The sequence below is a fragment of the Tetrapisispora phaffii genome, chromosome 2, assembly GCF_000236905.1.
Source record: "Tetrapisispora phaffii CBS 4417 chromosome 2, complete genome".
NCBI lineage: Eukaryota > Fungi > Ascomycota > Saccharomycetes > Saccharomycetales > Saccharomycetaceae > Tetrapisispora > Tetrapisispora phaffii.
Window position 1 is genome coordinate 565,419 of NC_016521.1, and position 18,295 is coordinate 583,713.

The 18,295-nt window shown below is 31.0% G+C and overlaps 8 protein-coding genes and 1 non-coding gene across 9 annotated transcripts; 5 read left to right on the plus strand and 4 right to left on the minus strand.

The window, feature by feature from the left end:
- Window positions 1-955: 955 nt before the first annotated feature.
- RPS27A (40S ribosomal protein eS27) lies at window positions 956-1,971 on the plus strand (the record flags this gene model as incomplete). Its single annotated transcript, XM_003684306.1, has 2 exons — window positions 956-958; window positions 1,726-1,971. The coding sequence occupies 2 exons, from the start codon at window positions 956-958 to the stop codon at window positions 1,969-1,971; spliced, it is 249 nt and encodes an 82-aa protein (XP_003684354.1).
- A 309-nt stretch (window positions 1,972-2,280) lies between these two features.
- RSM22 (tRNA methyltransferase RSM22) lies at window positions 2,281-4,404 on the minus strand (the record flags this gene model as incomplete). Its single annotated transcript, XM_003684307.1, has 1 exon — window positions 2,281-4,404. One exon carries the CDS (start codon window positions 4,402-4,404, stop codon window positions 2,281-2,283), a length of 2,124 nt encoding a protein of 707 aa, XP_003684355.1.
- A 434-nt stretch (window positions 4,405-4,838) lies between these two features.
- SRP102 (Signal recognition particle receptor subunit beta) lies at window positions 4,839-5,630 on the plus strand (the record flags this gene model as incomplete). Its single annotated transcript, XM_003684308.1, has 1 exon — window positions 4,839-5,630. The coding sequence occupies one exon, from the start codon at window positions 4,839-4,841 to the stop codon at window positions 5,628-5,630; it is 792 nt and encodes a 263-aa protein (XP_003684356.1).
- A 154-nt stretch (window positions 5,631-5,784) lies between these two features.
- On the minus strand, window positions 5,785-5,982 carry TPHA0B02500 (uncharacterized protein; the record flags this gene model as incomplete). The annotated part of the gene is made up of 1 exon (XM_003684309.1): window positions 5,785-5,982. One exon carries the CDS (start codon window positions 5,980-5,982, stop codon window positions 5,785-5,787), a length of 198 nt encoding a protein of 65 aa, XP_003684357.1.
- A 1,365-nt stretch (window positions 5,983-7,347) lies between these two features.
- Window positions 7,348-7,419, plus strand: TPHA0Btrna12R. The gene has a single exon. It is a non-coding gene; the product is annotated as a tRNA-Arg (tRNA).
- Window positions 7,420-7,609: 190 nt separating this feature from the next.
- On the minus strand, window positions 7,610-11,713 carry TPHA0B02510 (uncharacterized protein; the record flags this gene model as incomplete). The annotated part of the gene is made up of 1 exon (XM_003684310.1): window positions 7,610-11,713. The coding sequence occupies one exon, from the start codon at window positions 11,711-11,713 to the stop codon at window positions 7,610-7,612; it is 4,104 nt and encodes a 1,367-aa protein (XP_003684358.1).
- Window positions 11,714-13,002: 1,289 nt separating this feature from the next.
- DBR1 (RNA lariat debranching enzyme) lies at window positions 13,003-14,229 on the minus strand (the record flags this gene model as incomplete). Its single annotated transcript, XM_003684311.1, has 1 exon — window positions 13,003-14,229. The coding sequence occupies one exon, from the start codon at window positions 14,227-14,229 to the stop codon at window positions 13,003-13,005; it is 1,227 nt and encodes a 408-aa protein (XP_003684359.1).
- A 564-nt stretch (window positions 14,230-14,793) lies between these two features.
- Window positions 14,794-16,584, plus strand: AVT3 (Avt3p; the record flags this gene model as incomplete). Its single annotated transcript, XM_003684312.1, has 1 exon — window positions 14,794-16,584. One exon carries the CDS (start codon window positions 14,794-14,796, stop codon window positions 16,582-16,584), a length of 1,791 nt encoding a protein of 596 aa, XP_003684360.1.
- An 835-nt stretch (window positions 16,585-17,419) lies between these two features.
- TPHA0B02540 (uncharacterized protein) lies at window positions 17,420-17,881 on the plus strand (the record flags this gene model as incomplete). The annotated part of the gene is made up of 1 exon (XM_003684313.1): window positions 17,420-17,881. One exon carries the CDS (start codon window positions 17,420-17,422, stop codon window positions 17,879-17,881), a length of 462 nt encoding a protein of 153 aa, XP_003684361.1.
- Window positions 17,882-18,295: the final 414 nt, after the last annotated feature.

An 18,295-nucleotide genomic window follows, 5' to 3' on the forward strand; every position in this document is an offset into this window, starting at 1 on the left:
AATAAGTTGGTATAAATAACATAACTTGGACATAAAAATTGTTATATATTTTTTGTTTTACTAGGACACCTCATTTATAAATGAAATTATAAAATGGCAGCATTTGTATCTATGTCAAATTACTTACATCCTGTATCGGACAAGTGAATGTAAAATGTGACATTTTGCAGAGCATGACTGTCTTTCACAATCAACACCCAAACATTTTTTAATTCCCAAATTATCACCCATACATCATAATACTTGAAACTTTTTCTCGCGTTGTCATTTTTTGGAAGAAAACAATCAATTTGTTTCTCTTCGCGCGCAAAAAGAACTTTACTTTTTACTAGCGATATACTCAGAATTTTTTTAGATCATATAGTATATCTCGTGTTTTTTTTGCCTCTCAACAGCGCATTCTCTTTAAGCAACAGAAAAGTCATTCCCACTTAACCCATAGCAAGAGATAGGCAACCTAAATTTCAGGTAAGTAGCCTAATGGGTTTTCTCTCTAGACAGTGTATTCTTTACTGGATATATGGTCAGTATCGTTCTAATTTCTGTGCAACTTCACAATTCTCTTACTAAGTTTCATTCTTCCACAGCGTAATAAATTATAATTTTAGGCAGAGACTAACTTTTGTCATCGCCTATTATCAAGTTTTAATATTTTTCTCTTTCTGAAATTTTCATTACCTGTTTCTAGTAGAATATTCAGAACTTTTCAATAGTCTGATAGCTGTAAAATACGAATCAATAGACATTTAGTATACAGTTACCAAGGTGTTGTCTAGTAAATTGGCAACTTTTCGTATCACTTTGTAATATTGAGTTTACAGTTTTATAAAGATTTTTATATAGTTTATTAGAAGTTTTAATCTGTTGTATATAAATAATATAGTTGTTTAATTTTTATAAATTACTTATTAACTACATTATTAATACCACAACAGCACACAGATATAGTCCAAAAATGGTATGTTATAGATATGAAAGATAGATTAAGAAAACTGGTAATAATTAGCAGAAAAATGGTAATAATTAGCAGAAAAATGGAACCATGAGTTTTGAGATAGTAGAGGTTTTTATTTTAGAAATATGTATGAACCTTATAGATATTAAATGAGAGTAAAATGTAATAAGGATATGTTAAATTGAGGTAATATGTTAAAGATTGAAATATTATTTTATTGATCTCGTGGAAGATATCATGGAAAATTAGCAAACTTGGAAGAAAAGCGTATAATAAATCTGATAGGTAGTAGAACTTCAATAACCAACTATATTGTCAAGCATGAAGCGGCTTTTGGAATGATATTACTATTTTTCTATACTATATGTTAAAGTGGAACTGCTATTATATTGAGCATGTTACATGTTTTGCATAAAAACTATTGAAATGATCATATAAGAACAGTATGAGATAAATGAGCGCATAAACTATATTGATGAGAACATTTATTTATATATTTTTTATCGTCATCATTTGTTAATTAAATTTGGTTATCTTTGAAGTTCTTTTTATATTATTTGAATTGCGTCTATTCGCCGTTATGGAATAGCCTTATATTAAGACTACTATTATTTGAATTGCTTATACCATCAAAAAATTTCATGCATTTTTACTATTAGTTATTATTACCATTGGTCGAAGTTAAGTTTATTTTACTAACATTTTTATTTTTCTACGTTGATCCTAACTTATCAAGTTAACTTCAATTTACTAAATATCTTTTATTACAGGTTTTAGTTCAAGATTTATTGCACCCAAGCGCTACCTCTGAAGCTAGAAAGCACAAGTTAAAGACTTTAGTTCAAGCTCCAAGATCTTACTTCTTGGATGTTAAATGCCCAGGTTGTTTAAACATCACCACTGTTTTCTCCCACGCTCAAACCGCTGTTACTTGTGAATCATGTTCTACCGTTTTGTGTACTCCAACTGGTGGTAAAGCTAAATTATCTGAAGGTACTTCTTTCAGAAGAAAGTAAACCATTTTAAGCATATAGAAGATTTTTTATTCACATCTCATTATAAATTTATCTCTTATATAGCCTTTAAAATTGATGTATATTTTATAATTTATTGGTTTACCATTTTTTAATTAAACAATAAATAAAACATATTAAAAAAACTATTTTTTTAAATATATACATTTCTATCTACGTAATATTAACAAGTTATTCTACAATATATTTATATGTGAATATGTATGAGTTTTTATTTCAAAGTGAACGGTTTCTAGTCACTGACACTTTGGTATTGCTCGTGAATCGGTTTGAAGTTCATTAATAAACATATTAATATCGTTTTTTCCTTTTCTCTTTATTTGACTTACTAAAATTATGATCATATATCTCTGATAATTTCCGGATTGTGTTGACATCATTATTAATGAATAATCCATGTGGATCACTACTAAACTCATCTGGTTCTGAGATTGTATTTTGTGTTTCAATTAATTCACGTTCTCTCATCTTCTTTTCCTTCTTCAATTCCTTGATTCTTGATTTCTCCAAAGCTTCAAATTTACTGACATTAAAAGTGTTCATGCTTTTTATCTTTGTTTTAGCATCCAATGCCCATAAATCGCCTTTCATGGCCTTCCTTGCATCATGATAAACTTCTTTGGAAAATGATTTAGGTATCGTCCACTTCTCAATCTCCCCTGATGGGCCAAAGACATCAAAAGTAACATGGCCTTTGACTTTTGAAGGTGGTGATATTATTCTTGGCCACTCATTTGGTGTCCCATTTCCAGTAGAACCTACTTGATATTTTTCTTTCATTTCAGCTGTGTTATGCTTCTCTCTTAGCTGATTGATTTTATTTATTGTTTCCTTATCATTTAAAGATCTTTCTATAATCATGTAAGAATAATTTGCAACTTCGAAACTCCTTCCATTAGCTCTACCTGAGCCACCTTTAGCTATGCCTGGTAACCCAATACCTGCAGTAGGGTTTTCCCAAGGAGCAGCTAATATTTTGCCCTTCTTCAGTTCTATACCAAATTTTGGTCTTTCTATTGCCTTCTGAAAATTTAAGAACTTCAAACGTTTTCCTTCTTTAAATGAATAATAAGTAGGTTTACCTGTCTGAAGTGGACACTTTCTGTGGTGAGGATAAGGTGCTAGAATCGATACGTGATAATCAATATCCTTAAGGTCAACTTCTTTCTTATTCATTTTCTCAATTGCATCTAAAATTTCAGGCTCAAATTGCAACTCTTCATCTAAGGCAGCCTCAGTTTCTCTATTTACAGATAACAAATTAATTCTGTTAATTTTATTACTAGACCCTCTGAGCCATGGTCTTGGGATTTTCCCATATTCATCGAGATAATTTTCAGGTCTAATTATCACTTGCCTTGCTCTAGCTATAGATTCAAATCCCAACGGATTGCCTCTCTCGACGATAATAATATGACCACCTGGTGCTAATAAGTTTAAATAGTGTTCAATATTATGATCGATCTGAACTGGAAAATGTTGTTCACTCTTCAATAACTGATGGGTTAGGATTATTAAATCATATTGCTTAGAACCTGGGATAGAATCTTTAATTCTAGTTACAATATTTATTTTATCTGTCATTACCTCCCCAACCATATCTTTCTCGTCTGATATGTCATCAGATTTACCAACTGAGTCCATTTTATTGCTAGATGACACAGAACCTTCCTTGGTAATAGGCACTTCGTTTAATTGTCTGCTTAATATTATTTTTGCTCTATTCTGCATCTCACGCTCGCCTATTATCACTGCCTCTTTTAGTTCAGGCCTATAATCTTGTCCTAGCAAGTCATTTAATGCAACTATACCTGTAGCTGGTCCGAAGCCTACATCCAATACTCTATTAGGACTGAAGTGTTTCTTACCTACTCTTTGTTGAAGCTCTGTCAAACATTGATAAATCGAAGCATAATTTTGAACGAATATAGATGCAATATGCGCATCAACCTCCAAGATTGTCTTAGCTGGTCTATGTAAACTGGTTTTCTTCAATTCGATGAAGTAGTTGGCGGCAACACGTCTCAAATTAGCAGGTATGTGTAAAGATAGAATATTATCTCTGATTGTTTTTTCAATAATACTATTCAATTTTATTTGCTCTGGAAATGCTTTCCCTAATAAGGTTTCAGGTTGCAATCTAGCTTCTTTTGCATTGCTTCCAGATATCAAGGTGCCAGATGAATTCCTATATGGCGACTTTATTGAACCATTCATACTTTCTTCCTTAGTTATAACAGTCACATTTTCAGAATCACCATCTCTAACTAATTTACCAAACGTCTGTTCACTTGGTATACCTTTAGCAATTATTAGTTCGTCATCCACAACAATTCTCTTAAGAAACTCTTTTCGTACTGTTGAAATCTGACGCAATCCTCCAAGAGATGTAGCATAACGTGTTATGTTGAACATATCTGCACGTTCTCCAAAAGGGTGGTTGGTTCTTGTTCTCTACTAATTCAAATTAAAAAAAAAACCTTTAAAATTCTTTTTTTTTATCAATACTTGATCTTTAAAACTGCAAGATTTAATCATTTTGAATTTATTATCTTCAGTTAGTTCTAGTGATGCCATCTCTTCAACTTTTTTGTTCATTATGGATTAAAAGTACGGAGGTTTCTGAGAGGCATGTGATCATGAAAATATTCAACATAAAAATAAGAAGTTTCAATCGATGGTTTGTAAAATTTCATAAACTGACGGTTATTAAAAGTATAAAAGTTGTAAAGCATAATTGGTTGTAGTGTGTTACCTACGCATATCACAATTGTTGTTGGTAATAATCTGATAAGAAGTTGAAAGAAATCCTCAATAATTTTGATTTGAAGGGACAAGTTTTCTGCAAAATGGAAAATATTAAATCTATATATATCACGATAGTTTTACTGATTCTATCATCTGCAGCATTTTTTATTTTCAATAAGAATGGTAAAATTGCTGTTAGTGTTAATGGCCACTCTGGTGATAAACAATATAAAAATAAAAAACCTACTTTGATTATAGCAGGCTCGTCAAATTCTGGTAAAAGTACTTTATTTGGTTTATTAACAACGGATTCTATTAAGACAACTGTAGTTTCTCAGGTTCCTAATGTATGCCATCATTTTGTCAGTGAACCTGAAAATAAAGCTGTGAAATTAATAGATTTCCCTGGAAATATTAAGCTAACTTACAAACTAATTGAAGCTTTGAAGAGCTCAAACAACATAAAAGGTATTATATTTGTGACCGATTCTACTGTCGATCCGAGGCATATAACACAGACAGCTGAGTTGTTGTATAACATATTAAATATTGTTGAAGATAGAGACCATAATGGTGTGAATATTTTAATAGCATGTAATAAATCTGAATCATTTATAGCAAGACCTCCACAAAAGATCCTAAATGCTTTAGAAAACGAAATAGCAAATATTATTAAAAGAAAAAAGAAATCTCTGAACTCTGTGAGTGATACTCAAGCTAATGATGCAGATTTATATGATGAGGATTTATTAAATGATGAAAATCCTCTAGATTCAATCAACGATTTTAAATTCTCACTTTTGGAAAGTGAAATTACACTAGCAGAAGGTAGTGTAACTAAAAGAAAAATATCTAAATGGCAAGAATGGATTAATGACGTTGTGAACCAGTGATATAGTATTTTCTTATATATTGGACTATTTTAGTAAATAGAATTATGTAAGTATTTTTAAAAAATGCTATAAATAAGAAATACTGAGTTAAAAGAAAACAACACTTATCAGTTTTATGACTGTAAGACGATTTTGCAAAATTACCTGATTTCTCTCAATTGATGAGCAACAGATATCCCATGTATGATCCAACTAATATAACACCTAATAATAATAATAAAATTGGCAAATATACCGCATATACGCTAGGTAACGGGAACAGATATAATTTTCTATCCAATTCAAATATTGGTAACACTAACCATATTAAGTAATATATAAAAGCAAATGTTAGGACCAAAAATCGATTCATCAAAGAGTCATTTGAAGGTCTAAGTACTATGTAGCAATTAATGTTATATAATATCTAACGTAGCTTGGAATTTTTACGTGCTCTAGTATTTAAGCAAGATGAATGTAGAAATAAATATGTATTCTGGTATGTCTATGTATATATATATATAAATAACACTTCATTTTACTTTAACGATCACTTCCAGTATGTCAGCTACCATTGAATAGAATCCAACTAATTAAGGCATCTTGGGACTTTAAAGCGAAAAGCATCTTTGAAAATATTTGATAACTTCGTACAGTTTTTGGGCGGGTAACTAATCCTATTATAAATATATTTGGAAATAGAATACTTTTTCAATCTTTGAAATTGATTTAGTTACATCAAAGTTAATATTTGGATTTAATCTTCCGATAGTGATTGCTGACCATAACTACGATAGAAGTTATGTATAAATGAATAGTTTACATCCCATCAGGTCATACGTATCTAATAACCAATTAAATATATAAACTGTTCAATAGTTGAATTCATTACTTTTAATATATTAGTAGCTATTAGTGTCAGAATTATTGTAGTGTATGTGACAGAACTAAGTGTTTATGACACTTTGAGTTCAGAACCAATTGATCACTTACTAATGGGAAAGAAGGTTCTAGAATAATCTTTCAAATGATAGATGAAAATTTTTCACTACAATGTAAATGGCTACGTGATAAACACAGATGTACAATACAGCATTAAAGATCTTAGGAGAATAACTGAATACGTAATGTGTTTTCTCAAGTATGAGATAACTTATATATTAGGAGGACATCTAACTCTATATAAAATTTGCTTAATAGTTGAATTCATTGCTTTAATATATTAATAGTTGTTAAATTATATACTAGATATTTAGATTAATCTCTCTGGTCTCTTGGATCTGACTCAATGAATTGTTAACTATTGATTACCGGGGTTTATATATACATAATCTTTCAACCTACTGTTCTGTTCAACGAGACGGCATCGTCGAATTGAACACATATGGAAGACTGATGGTTTTACAGTACTATTTATGCATTAGAAATTCTGCTATTACATTCTCGTAGGCACTATTGTTTTAGGTTTACAACAATAGTCTCGTAAAGAGGTAATATCTGGTATCATATCTTCAGTTATACGCCCAGTGTCATTTCCAACAATAGGAATTATGACGAATGCACTTGTGACATTTTTAAATTAAAACAGTCTATAATCTGTCAGATATTATTTTCAAATGAGCAATCAGTGACTTCATTACACCATCCACTCCACGGATACCAATAATAATATCATTAATCACGTGGTTTGATAATAAAATTATCAATAATTGTCAATAAAATATTTCCAAGAAATTGAGCTCGCGTGGCGTAATGGCAACGCGTCTGACTTCTAATCAGAAGATTGAGGGTTCGACCCCCTCCGTGAGTGCTTACTTTCTCCTTTGTTTTTTTGGGTTTTTTTGTTATTCTTCGATGTGAAAGAATATCTACTTGGGCTTATAAACTCCTACATTTAGATTATGGACATTAAATTCTATAACATTAATGTAAGAACACTTTTACAAACTCTAAGGTTATATATGTTACTTATAGATGTATCGAAAAAGGGAAAAACTTTTTTATCTGTTTGTCTCCGAATTAGCGAAAATTCTGGCTTTTTGTAAATTGTCTAATACTTTATCATATTCTGCATCAATAGTCTCCTCCTCTTCTGCATTGTTCGATGAAAAATTAAGATCCCTTACCTCAACTTCGCTATCACACGGTGTGATTATATTAAATTGATCAGAATCCTCGACATTATTATTATTATTTGTCGGATGTTCGTCGTTAGTTTCATTGAAAACACAATCGGATTTGTAGTTGTCATCATTTATTGCTTCCTTCTTCTTGAAAATATGGTGTAAATGATACCCTCTCTTATGTAATTCGTCAATGACACTGACAGCAGCTGATATGTCGTTTTTTAATAAAAATCCCTTTATTTGGTCACTATCTAAGGATTCTGCGGCACCAATGAGAGCATTTTTGTCAATTTTTTCATTGGCAATCGAATCTTCAACTTCCCGCATTATATGTGATGACTGTTTAAAAAGTCTGCCTTCTTCACTTTCTTGTCTTGCTAATTCTAATGACTTTATTTCTCCATCCGTAGTTAGATCAATGGTATCATGAGCGTGCGGGAAGTATCCCACCAGCTCAGCTTTACCAAATGGTAATAACATGGAATGACCAGTTTTATTAAGTTCATCAGATAGTCTCAAAACGGAACTATTATTGCTCGAAGTTTGCAAGTCACCTGACTGTTTTTGGTTAACTTTACTTGAGGTATTAGCTTCAGTCACTGGGCAAGTTAAATTCAAAGCGATTTCAGTGTTTGATTCTTCTGCTTTGGAGGAATCAATATTCACATCAGGATTTCTCTCTTTTAAAAGTCTGATTCCTTTCTCAAAACATGAATCTATGAAACACAATCTTATTAACGCATCTCTACCTTCCCTATTCAATTGGCCATTCAATCTTAATTCAAATAGGTCATGCACAACTTTTGTAATTTTAGCTCTAGCGTGCATTAACCTTAGAATAAATTTAATTACCATTGCATTGTATAATTGTCTATCATCTGAATTAGCATTAAGAATATTTGATAATTCGCTTTGTAGGTTTGACAAGCTGTCTAATCTGTCTGAGTTTGGAGATTTATTTGTATTCATTAGTTGAATTCTGGATGCTTCATTCTGTAAATTTCTCATTGTGAATAAGGATAGCTTTTCTTTTGCTTTTTCAGAAAATTGACTATAATCTATATCAAGTGTGATTAAAGAATTACTTTTTTCAACAGCATCAGTTAAAGCTTTTACTGCTGCAACTCCGAAAGATGTGCCTAACATTGATAAATGATTTAATTTTGAACATAGCGGGAACATTTCAGCTAACATAATGACTGTTGTAGAATCCAACTTTTCAAAGTCCAGATGTAATCTAACCAAGTTAACGAACACAGGTAAACAATTTAATAAAGTTCTTCTACAATATGGGAACATTTTAGGATTATTAGATAAATCTAAAAATCTTAAATTTTGACAATAACAAAGAGTACTTATTAGATATAAAGGTTCATTTGTTGTACTGCTTGCATTCTCTTCCACCTGTAAGTTAGTGGAATTTAAAGAAAAATATTTAAATTGTGCTTTTTCACCTTTTCTTTTAATAACATTGGAAACACCTTCTGTAAACCCCGATAGTTTATTATGTAAATCATTAAACCCCAGATCTAATCCTGTAATTTTTGAATTAATGACCCATGTACCTAAATAATCCATTTGCTCTACCGTTAAGTTATTATATGCTAAACCTAATCTTTCAGTTTTTTGGCATGCTACACTTAGAAAATTTTGAAACTGTGAGAGAGACATATTCGCACCTGACACAATTATCTCTTCCAAACCGCCATGTGCTGCCACTGAGGCTGAAAATAAATCCCAATTTCTATCAGATCTATTATCTAAATTACACTCCATTCTTTTTAAAGTGCTTTTTAAGGAAGATTTTGATGGTTTTTGGACGTTAGTTTTAATGCTAGGAACCATTGTTAAATCTATGCAGAGTAAAGAAGTGGATTTGGAGATAAAGTAACTCAAAAACTTCCAACCATCATCATCTATCGATGTATTTCTTAGTGATAATTTTTCAAAGTGCTTTTTTCTTATCAAAGAACTCAGTATGATTTTAAACACTTCAGAAGATAGAGAGGTACCATCCAAAGAGACACTCAACACTGGGACAGAGCTAATAAAATCACTAAAACACCAAACTTCTACTAACGAAGGGCGTGGGTTTCTCAGTTGTAATAAAGGTATTGGATCTGTTGACCCTTTCTTTAATTGTTTCATTATAGCAGGAATGGGAAGAATCTCACGTAAATGACAACACCGGGTATATATTATATCATGTGGGATACGAACATCTTTTAGGGGTAGTACGTCGCCAATAAACGAACTTTCTTGACTTCTGATAGATGCACTAGAACGTCTTGATATCATTGGTTTATCGATTTTCAAGAATGAAGCACTTTTGCTGACTGCAATATCTTGTTCATTATCTCCAACAGATGCTAGTTTCTCAGGAACGTTTCTACTTGATTCAATGCTCTCATCTGTTTGTGAAAGTTCAAAATTTGTTTCTTCATCAGATGGAGTTGGATATTCATTTCTATTTCTTTCTAATAATTTCAGATAGCCAGTACCTCCCACCACTACCCCTAATGATGAATTTTCCATAGTCTTTAATCTTTCCTCTTTTGATAGTCTGTGTATAATAATAGTTCCATCTTCCTTGACTTCTACTTCGCCTTTTCTTGGACTTTTACTACAAATTTGTTGAGGTGGATCGTTAAAATATGTACATGGTGAAAATGCTACATGCTTGAACTGTTTTATATCTTCTAAGCCCGGAACGTTGAATTTATCAAAATCCATTTTACTATCAATACTAGAGTTAGAGCTCATTAAATTATCAGGAGAAATATTATGATCAATAGATTTATATTCTATACTATTATTTCTTGAATTACGAGAACCGGTTCCATGGGAAGTGACTTTTTTAAGAAAATTACCAAATCGACCTGGTGATGCAGAACTTTCATCATCACTCTCGCTCTCACTTGAGTAGCAAATGGGTGATTCAGCACCTCTTGATGAGTCGGCGATAGTGAGATTTTTTAGACATGATTTATATTTGGATTTTTCTGGTAAATCAGGTAATGATCTACCTCTAGAATCAACTCTTTCTTTTTCCAGTTTAGTAGTTTGATTTCGTTTACTGCTTGGTCTGTTTTCTGTTGGGTCTCCGATAACAAAACATGGTTGTTTTTTTCTAATATTTTTTATACTCTTACCGTTTTTATTCTTAAATGACGATACATTATAACCATTTTTTTTGTAATAATCCAAAAATTCCCTTAACTTTATATTGTCAGTCCTTAAATCTACTTCATTTATAACATTATTTTTATTTTTATTTTTACCATTTAAATGAGAGTCAGCTGTGCTACTACGATTATAGTCATTGTATGTACTTGTGTTAATATTGTTATTGTCTGTGGGTCTAATTGTTTCTAGCTCCTTTAAAGCTGGTTTTGTTCCAATTGATGAAGTTGATTCTCTTCTCTCTTTCTTTTTAAATTGTTCTTCAACTTTCTCTGAGTTTAAAGAAGCAGATGAAGAACTTCTTTGTCTATTAAATAATTTTTTGAAAAAACTACCTTTTGGTTTTGGAGACTTATTAGTAGTGATATTATCAACTGGCGTAAAAGAAATTGATTTAGCATCATCTTGCTCTTTATTTGATGGTAATGATCTAGTCCTTCTGATTGGCAAGCATTCATCAGGCACGACTGTATTTTTATGCTGCTCTACATTATCTGCATTCAAACTCTTTATCTTATGTATATTTAAATTCTCCTCATGTGCATTCATAGATTGTCTTCTATTTGATTTGTCCTTATCACTTGAATTTTTATTTATTTGATGATCATTTGTCCGTATTGGTTCAGTAGCTTTATCTTTTTCATCTGACTTAGGATCAGCTTGTTTATTTTTTAAAGTAGCCTCGTAATTTTTATCTATTTTCCCTGATCTTATAAACCAATCAATATCTAATGGTTGCAGTCGAACTTTCTCGATATCATTCTTGATCGATTCTTTCCCCAAATTGATCTCCATTACCAACTATAAAAATAAAAGCGTATATGTGTATGTGTATATGTATGTGTATTTCTTTGCTTTGATTTTCGTCAGCTATGTCTAAACAAATTTTATTATAATGCAAAGTATAAGAGCTCCATTGAATCTATTCAATAACATATATATATATATATATATATTTTTAAATGTACTTATATCCTAAACAAACAGCGGTTAATAAAAAAAATAGGCTATACCCTTTATATAAAAAAAACTACCCTGTTTAAGTAAAAAGATTTTAATAATACCATAATGTTACAAACAAAATATAATATATATATATATTATCCTCATATATTTAACAGTGGGTTTTCTTTGTAGGTTAGGAGAAATCGTCACGGAGAGAGGAGAAGTAACCCGGTTTCCACGGCGGTTTTCTTTGCCTGTACGAAAGAGAGCCACCCACAGAATAAAAGAAAGAAAGACACATTGACATTGGTTAGATTGGGCAAGAGAGGGTAACGGAGGGCTGGGAATCACCCCATTTTTGTTACAGTTTGTTGGGAGGGTGGATGAATATAAGTGAAAGGTGTGGAGGGGGAGGGGATGTGGGGGTATGGGTGTTAGGACATGCGCAGTATCCTGGTATGATTACAAATATTCTATTTCCCCACATCATTATTCTGGTCAACTATTACTTTTTTCTTTTTTTTTGATTTGTTCTTAGTATAAGCGTGCAGGATTACCTATACGTTTTTGTGCTTTATGCACTCTGTGAACTGAGTTAGATGTTATTTTCCTGCAGAACAAATAATATCGGATGCTCTCCCATTATGGTCATGGGAATAGAGATCAAAACGAGATTGGAGGAAAGATTACAAGAATCAACAATGGTAAACACAGTATATTAGTGCATACACGTAATTGCACATATTAGTTTGTTTTATACACGTTGTAGTGGTGATAGGAAATCTTAAATGACAACGGATCTATTTAGTGCAACATAAAAAGTGTAATTCCTATCTCTGTGTGAGAGCGTGTCTGTTGTATTCGAATTTTAGTTTAATTAAGGGTTTTCTCTGCTGATCTCATGGTACGGATGTAAATATAATCCGGTCCATAGCAACCACGTAGTTGTTTACTAACGTAAACGTCGTTAGTTATGGTGTCGTTTACACTTTTCGTAAATCTGTTGTTAAGATTAAAAAAAATCAAAGAAAAGTGATTTTCGGACCTGGTAGATCTCGATCTACCAGGTCCTTTTTAGCGAAAGGGGAGGAAAGGAAAGGCCGGATGCGTATAGCTCAAGTATATTTGTTTACATACACTTATTTAAGAAATTGTTCTATAAAAGAGTTAGTTTGTTCTGTCTCCAACTTTTGAACGTCAGTTTCATAGTTAGGTATTTTATACTTGTTCCAATCAATTTCATCTAGTTGCATTATCTTGTTGTCGGAAATTAATTCATTGATATCGATTTTATTCAATGGAGTGTTTTTAATCTTACTATGCTCTTTGTTCTTTTCTATGTATGATAAATTATTGATGAACTCAGGATCATAGTACATGTCGTTACTAGTTGAAGAAAAATGGTTTTCATTTCCTTCAATCTCGATTATTTCTAAATGCTTTCTTCTAGGTAAACATTTATCTAGTGCTAAGAAATGAGTAGTTTTCACAGGAGTTGTTTTCTCTTCTTCTTCTGTTGAACTTGAATCAAGATCATCCAAATCAAGACTGATTTCATCTTGATTAGTCGTTTTTATATCTTCCATTTTCCTTTTCTTATCCTCGTGTGTAAATTCGGCAGTATATCTTACATGCAAATGCGCACTGACCCACCACTCAGGTTTAAATAAGTTTAATAGCTCCCAATTCAATTCAGAACCTAAGGATTGGTTATAAAGTACATCCCGTTTGAAAAAAGGCTTAACTTTAAGTAGTTCTTTGTAATTCCCATGGTATACAATTCCATTGGGCCAATCATGGCTCATCATAATATTCACACCATTTTTTTCGTTGTATTCATTTCTAGTACATGCTGTCATGTATAATGGCAATAAATCGGTTTTTCTAACATGATACAAACTTCGAACATTTTTTTCCCAATTGTTTCCTTCTTCTAAAAATTTATATCCCGGACGATTTTTGTTTAGATCCCAGTGTTTATAGATACCACTGAGTCCACCTATTCTTAAGCCTTTAAACCATATCATATTACTATAACCCATAAAATAAATGTCATTGGAGACGTATCCACCAAATGGAAGTAGCATTAAATGTCTCATGGATTCATGGTTACCGCCAATGAAAATAGTAGGAACACAAGGTTTCAAGTTACTATCTTTGTAATAGTTTTGAAAATCACCAAGTTTTTGATATTTGGGTGGGATACTGATTGATTTAAAATCATTTTCACTACGAAGAGATTGGAAATCGCCTAATATTAACAATAAATCGATTGGATTTCGTTTATGTAGTTGCTCAAGCTCTTGAAATATTTTATCAAGTTCACCATGACAGCAACCTTGGATAGCAACCCTTAATTTTCCCATAATATGCAAATACTTTAAAACAGTACTAAATTATTAAGTGCAATGTCAACAAGATCTCGTGGTTTTTAGAAAGGTTCGACTCCCAAATTGAAATATTAAATGCAATGATCCTTTTGTATATATCGTACTTGTTCTTTTAATTGTAGATGTCAAAGCAGTTTAAGGCATCGAACTTTTTGAAATTTAACTTATTTTCCCGTTCACGTGATTAGCATACCTAAAGTATTATTGCTACATTTTAAATCACCTTTAGGTGACAAACACTCGCGGGGCTAAAGAATCATTTATCTTTCAATAGTAACCTACAATTACTTTGAGAATGGTTTAGTACAATAAACTAATCAATTAGATAGTTATTAGTTATATGAATTCTGAAATATAGATGTTAATCCATCTTTAGTTAAAGAAGAATCTACAAAACTAAGCTGTTCAATAGTTGTCCAAGGAACTAATACTAACCTTAAAATTTTGATAGAACTAACACTAATAAAAAAGAACAAGACCTAGAATAAAAAAGAACAAGACCTAGAATAAAAAAGTAATAAAATAAATAATATAATAACAATGTCTGAAAATAAGACAGTTGATAAATCACAACTGTTGATCAATAATCCTAATAGTTCAAGCAGGACCCCAAATGCCCCATTAAATAATGATTATGGAACCATTAATGATACTGGCAACCCTTTATTAAATGACCAAATGGTATCTCTTCCCAAAAATGATATTACACACACACCCGTTTCAAGACAAAGATCTATGAGTTTTTCGCAGGTCTCAGTGCAATCATCGTCAAATAATGTCTTGGAAGATGCAGGATTACCTATGTCCCATAGAGACATCACAGCACCTGGTGGGTTTAGAAGATCATTCATAATGAGAAAGCATATTTTAGAAAATAAAAAAATTCCATATTTACCAAATTTTATGTTGACCAATTTTAATGACTTTTTATATCTATATGGACACTATGCAGGAGAAGATCTGTCAGAAAGTGATGAAGATGAAGAAGCTATTGAAGATGAGGAAGACTACCAAGATTTTGCCCGAAGACCACTACTAAATAATGTAAGCCCCTCGAATAATCCTCTTGCAACAGGAGTTTCACCAACAGAAATTCCTCATAGAATTGCAAAGCGTAAAGGCGATAATAATAAAAAAGCATCTACTTTCAAAGCAATCCTATTACTATTGAAATCCTTTGTTGGAACTGGTATTTTATTTTTACCAAAAGGTTTTAGTAATGGTGGCTACACATTTAGTACAATATCGCTACTAGTTTGTTCACTCTTATCGTATTATTGTTTTATATTATTAATCAGTACTAAAGATCAGATGAAAGGCATTAATGGTTATGGTGATTTGGGTAACCATTTATATGGTAAAAATATGAAATTAGCTATATTATTGTCAATTGTCCTTTCACAAATAGGTTTTTCAGCAGCTTATACGGTTTTCGTTGCGACTAACCTAAAGACACTATGCCAGAATTTATTTTCAAATAATCAACATTTTTCGATTGTTTTGTTTATTATCTTCCAAACTCTTTTATTTATCCCACTATCGTTTACCAGAAATATCACAAAGCTAACGGCAACAGCTCTTGTTGCAGATTTATTCATTTTTATTGGTGTGATATATATTTATTATTATCCTATAACATATATCATCAAAAATGGTATTGCAACAGAAACAATAGTTCCATTTAATAATAAGAATTGGTCCCTTTTTATTGGTACAGCAATCTTTACGTTTGAAGGTATTGGTTTGTTGATTCCAATACAAGAGTCCATGGCAAAACCACATCAATTTTTTATCTCGTTAACCCTTGTTATGGTTATTGTCACAGTTATCTTTATAAGTGTTGGTTTATTATGTTACTGTGCTTTTGGATCAAGTGTTGAAACTGTCGTTTTGTTAAATTTTCCTCAAGATAGTCCATACACTTTAACTGTACAACTTCTATACTGTTTGGCTATATTATTATCAACTCCATTGCAATTATTTCCGGCTATAAGAATCTTAGAAAACTGGGTCTTCAAAAAGAAAGGATCTGGTAAATACAATCCAAAGATAAAATGGGCTAAGAACTACTTCCGTTCACTTATTGTCATCGGAACAACTTGCATTGCATGGTCAGGTGCGAATGATTTAGATAAATTTGTGTCGCTGGTAGGTTCTTTTGCTTGCATTCCATTAATCTACATTTATCCACCGTTACTGCATTATAAGGCTTGCAAGATAAATGGATCTGCAAATTTAGTACAAAACTATCTAGATATTATATTGATTCTATTTGGTGTAATCTTAATGTCGTACACTTCATTCCAAACAATCCAACTTTGGCTAAGCTAAGCAAGAGTTATAGTACTTCAAATTTAAATTTATTATAAATTTTGTGTAAACGTTTTAAATTTTGTATAAATTTTGTCATTATAAAATCTAAAGATTACAGAATGTAATTATCCTTAGGAAGTTTACAAATTAATGATCTTTTGCATCTTTTTTATTTTAGTTTTGATAAATGATATTTTAGATGGAAAGTTCGCGATATATGATATTTTATTTCAAACATAAACATAAAATATTTGCTTTGTTCACAAAATTACATATACGATCTCAACAGAAAATGGCAATAACAAACAAAGCTCTTTATATTTTAAAGAAAGTAGTTTAAACTATATAAGTTCTGTAAGTAAATTTTTTGAATTATATGCGTTTGTTTGAGAAATTGCCAAAAATGCACAATTGAAAACCATTGTGTCATTCTCATTAAAAGTTCAATCAATTTAGGTGCTGTCAAAATCGGAGCTACGTTATTAGAGTGCTTCTGTATATACAAATATTCCTTATGAGTAGAGTTAAACTATACATTTGAATTTTTTGTGTACTCTGTAAAATACCTCTATCAATCAAGACTTGTCCGTTGCAGGCAATGTCACAAAAATTTTGATATGATAAATCCAAGAACTGATTATTATCTACGTTCTCAACGTAAATATAATGATAACTTCTAATAAATTTCTAAATAATAGTACTAGCATCAGTTTATGATACGTTACAGAATGTATAAATGAAGTATTGATTTATATAAAACGAGCAATTAACACCTATATATGTCTTCTTTATGGACAAAGAATAATTTATCTAATAAATTACTTGAAAGCCATATTAATATCAATGAGAAATAATGTACTCTCAATTAGATATATCATTTCAATCTAGAGAAAATACATGTGATGATATTGATTACAAAAAATTTGAAAAACGACAGCAAGATCATATATTGAAATCAACACTTCCCTCTGACAAAGAATATAACAATGTATTTAAAAAATATGATTGTAACATCATAAGAGGATCAAAAATTCAACAAACAGAAACAGTGAAAGCTTATGCATATCGAGATACTAATCCTGAGAATTTAAAATTTTTTAAATTATCAAATTCTAAGTCTGAAAACGAAAACCAAAAGCTTCAAATTCTATGCAAATCTGGTAAACTAATGGATAGAATATACTATTGGTCACCAAATGCACCTTCGTTTGAAGAAGTAGCAATGACATTTTATTTTGATTCAGATAGATTAAGGAACAGTAAACCTGAGACAATCGCCTGGTTTTTTGAACAATGGCAATATAGAAACAATTAACTCAAAGTTATATAAAACATTTTTCAATAAAATATAAACAATACGTTCACATTTAATAAATAAAGTACTTTAAATACTAACCCATAAAATAGATTGTGTCTTTTATTAATTAGCGTCCATAATTTGAACTATTCAAATAAATACTAGTTACCCGCCTTGGATACTTCAATTGTCATTTGTTTCCTTAACACTCTTACTATTTTTATTTGTACTTTAATATATATATTTTTGCCACCCAGCAAGTAACTATTGATATATAGGAATTAAATTATTAGTATATATAAGTAATATAATAAATATTAATTTGCTAATGTATTAATCAATACAGACTGAAATTTATAAAAGTTCAAATATCAACTCCGACATAGAAAAAATTTATTGTTATTAATCGCCAATCAAATATTAACTTATTTT